The following is a 2,831-nucleotide window of genomic DNA, read 5'->3' as shown; positions in this document are numbered from 1 at the left end:
CTAGAAAATAAGGGAAAATGTCTTAAATTAAGTATATTTACCCTTCATTTGAGTTGGTAAATGAGATGATTTGCCAATGGAATTAGTATTTTTACTCTTAAAATAAGATAATTAGATAATATGTGCTTGAAATAAGACAATGCAGTTTTGTTTTCTTATTTTAAGTGTAAATTGTCTTGTTCCATTGGCAAAATGTCTCTTTTATCTCCTCAATCCAAGAACAAATGCACTTATTTTAAGAAAAATTACTTATCTAGATTTTGATTTTTTTCCAGTGTAGGGATTGCCTTTGAGTCGATGCAATCAGCTGGTTTTCCTTAGATAAAAAAACTTTGAATCAATCTGACTGGATGATCTGATGAACTGGAAAGTGCCTCGATGTGAATTGGAGCTATAGAAATAAACTGAATTGAAGTTTTATTCTACCAAATAAAATCCAAGTTGTCTTTATGTGATGAAATTTTAAGAGCTTTCAGTATTTTGCTTAAGAACAGAACTTATTTTATGTCACTCTGAGTGAAATAGTGCAAACTGCTGCCACCTTGGCTAGTTAGGAACACTGGCTGCTCAGTAATCCCCTCAGCCACCCAGATTTAAGAGGCTATTTTTGCAGACTCTTAGTCTGAGTCTCTGGCTTTACGGATAAGTAGTTTCTCTGTCTCAGTCGTTTTCTTGGTTTTTTAAATGGGGACTTTAGGTAGTTTTATAGAAAATTTAATTGGGAAGCTAAAACTGTCTAATTCAGAAAGAAAAAAACGTTCCTAATGCAGTCTGGTGGTTAATAACAAAAATAAATCTCCTTCAGGTGTTTACCGTCTCCGTCCAACAGGAAGCAGGTAAGCAGGCGGGGACACACCTCCTCCAAAACAGAGCAGAATGAGGAGAAAGCAGCGGGCCCCTTGGAGGACAGGTGATTTAGGAACACCTCTGCTCGTCCCCTGCTGGTCTCCTGCCCCAGGATCTCCTTGTACTCCACCAGTGAGAAGACCTTATCATACACCAGGTAAGGCAGCACGGCGCTGACATCCAGCTCACGGAGGATCTGCTCTCTGTGTTCTTTGAGGATCTTAGCCGCCCATCTCTTCCTCTTCCTGCTGCATGGCCTCTTGCCAGATTTCTGCTGCTTCTTCTGCTTTTTCACAAACCACTTCTTGGTGCCGCTGCCGAACATCCTTAAATCATGAAGGCCCAACAGAACGTCTCCCACTGCTCTGTCAGCACAGCTCCCAAAGGAGAGGAGGCGCATATTTCATACCAGCATGAAGACTCTGCCACATATTTCTTTGAGCTCTCCTTTTGTTGTTGTCTGAGTCGTTTATCTGGGACAAGAAGAAACAATCTGGACAGTAGCTGATTTTTAGCTGGGTACTTAACAGCTCTAAGAAGATTAACAGCCTCTTAAGTTTAGCCATGCACAATGCTCTACGCTCCTCAGACATCCTCAACATGTTGTGCATCGTCTCCTCTGTCTTCTTGGAAGATTAAAGCATTCACTCATTCAGACCAGGCTAAAAAAACGTCTCTATTCTTCTTCTCCCTCCATGCTCCTTCACAGAGAATATTTTAGAAGTTATTTCGGTCCTGCTGACTGGCCCAAAAAGCTCCAGGGACCTAGAAAACAAGGTTAGTGATTCAACTCCTCCACTCATTGTGAAAACTTGTGTAAAGTGAATGAGACGTACAGCTAAAGTGCCTCCTGAGCCGGAAAGTTTAAGAGTTCATCAGTTCATTGATCAGCACTCCAACAACTTCACCTCCCCAGTTATTGCTGTGAATGTGACACCTGATTAAAACAAGATTAAAACCCTTTCCCTGGGTGCAACGACCCATCAGGCCGAACCGCAGAGAAGCAGTTAACATGTGATAGGATGGAGAAAGGGCGTTTAAAGGGGGAACTTAATGTATTGTACTGAAAATCTATAAAAAAAAGGAGTAAAAGCAAAACGAATCGATACGACCTTGGACCAAATTTTCATCCAGCTGCTGTGACTGAGGTGAGGAGGATTGCCTCTTTTCCAGAAGGGGGTGCCGTTTCATATGTCAATCTTATCTGAAGGACCAACTGAAATTCTGCAAGGGGATCATTTTTTCTAACTCTTTTGAAATCAGTCATTATATTCTAGCACCCTTAAAGTAAATACAACCCAAATGCAGAGGTGAGTTTTGTAGATTTAATGAAGTATTTACAGGAAACTGAGGCAGGAATCCAAAAATCCAACATAACAAAATATAGAAAAAAAAAACAGAACCTTGGAGACATCAGGGAAAACATACAACCAGGAAAAGATGAGGGAACTGAACAGGGAGAGTATAAATAGGAGACAGAACAAAGACTGGACTAATGAGCTGATTGGGAGCAGGTGGAACAGAGGAGTCTAGAAGGGAGCGAGGGAGAGGAGATATACACCGGAAAAAATAGAGATCTTGATAAGTCATTTTTTTCTAAAAATTAGTAAATATTTCTTGGATTGTGGAGGTAAAAGAGACATTTTGCCAATGGAACAAGACAAATTACACTTAAAATAAAAAAATAATCGGTATCGGCCTTAAACTTGAATATCGGACATCGGTCACCCCACCGATATTTAACCCGATATTTGATCAGCTTCTGAGTTTCTAAAGTCTAAAAAAAAATAAATATACTACTTCTTCTTCTTCCTCAAAAACTTCTTTTTTACAGACTTAAAAACTTCTAAAGACGAGGGAAAAAATATTGATCCATTAAAATATCCCAATATCTTCATATGCTGATATATTGCCATTTAAAAACACCATATCAATCTCTTTTACTAATGAAATATTGCTATAAGTCATGCTATATGCCTGAAAAT

General features: G+C 39.2%; 1 protein-coding gene across 1 annotated transcript in view; it reads right to left on the bottom strand.

Moving 5' to 3' along the window:
• LOC107087408 overlaps nucleotides 1-2,393 on the bottom strand; it is a 27,507-nt gene extending 25,114 nt beyond the window's left edge. Inside the window, exon 1 of the mRNA XM_015378977.1 lies at nucleotides 814-2,393. Coding sequence (XP_015234463.1) covers nucleotides 814-1,246 — 433 coding nt within the window. The 5' untranslated portion in view covers nucleotides 1,247-2,393. The remainder of the gene's footprint in view (nucleotides 1-813) is intronic.
• Between the last annotated feature and the right edge of the window lie 438 nt (nucleotides 2,394-2,831).

Source organism: Cyprinodon variegatus, unplaced genomic scaffold (genome assembly GCF_000732505.1).
Source record: "Cyprinodon variegatus isolate N-32 unplaced genomic scaffold, C_variegatus-1.0 Scaffold183, whole genome shotgun sequence".
In the NCBI taxonomy this organism is placed as follows: domain Eukaryota; kingdom Metazoa; phylum Chordata; class Actinopteri; order Cyprinodontiformes; family Cyprinodontidae; genus Cyprinodon; species Cyprinodon variegatus.
This window is presented reverse-complemented; position numbering and strand designations above follow the sequence as displayed.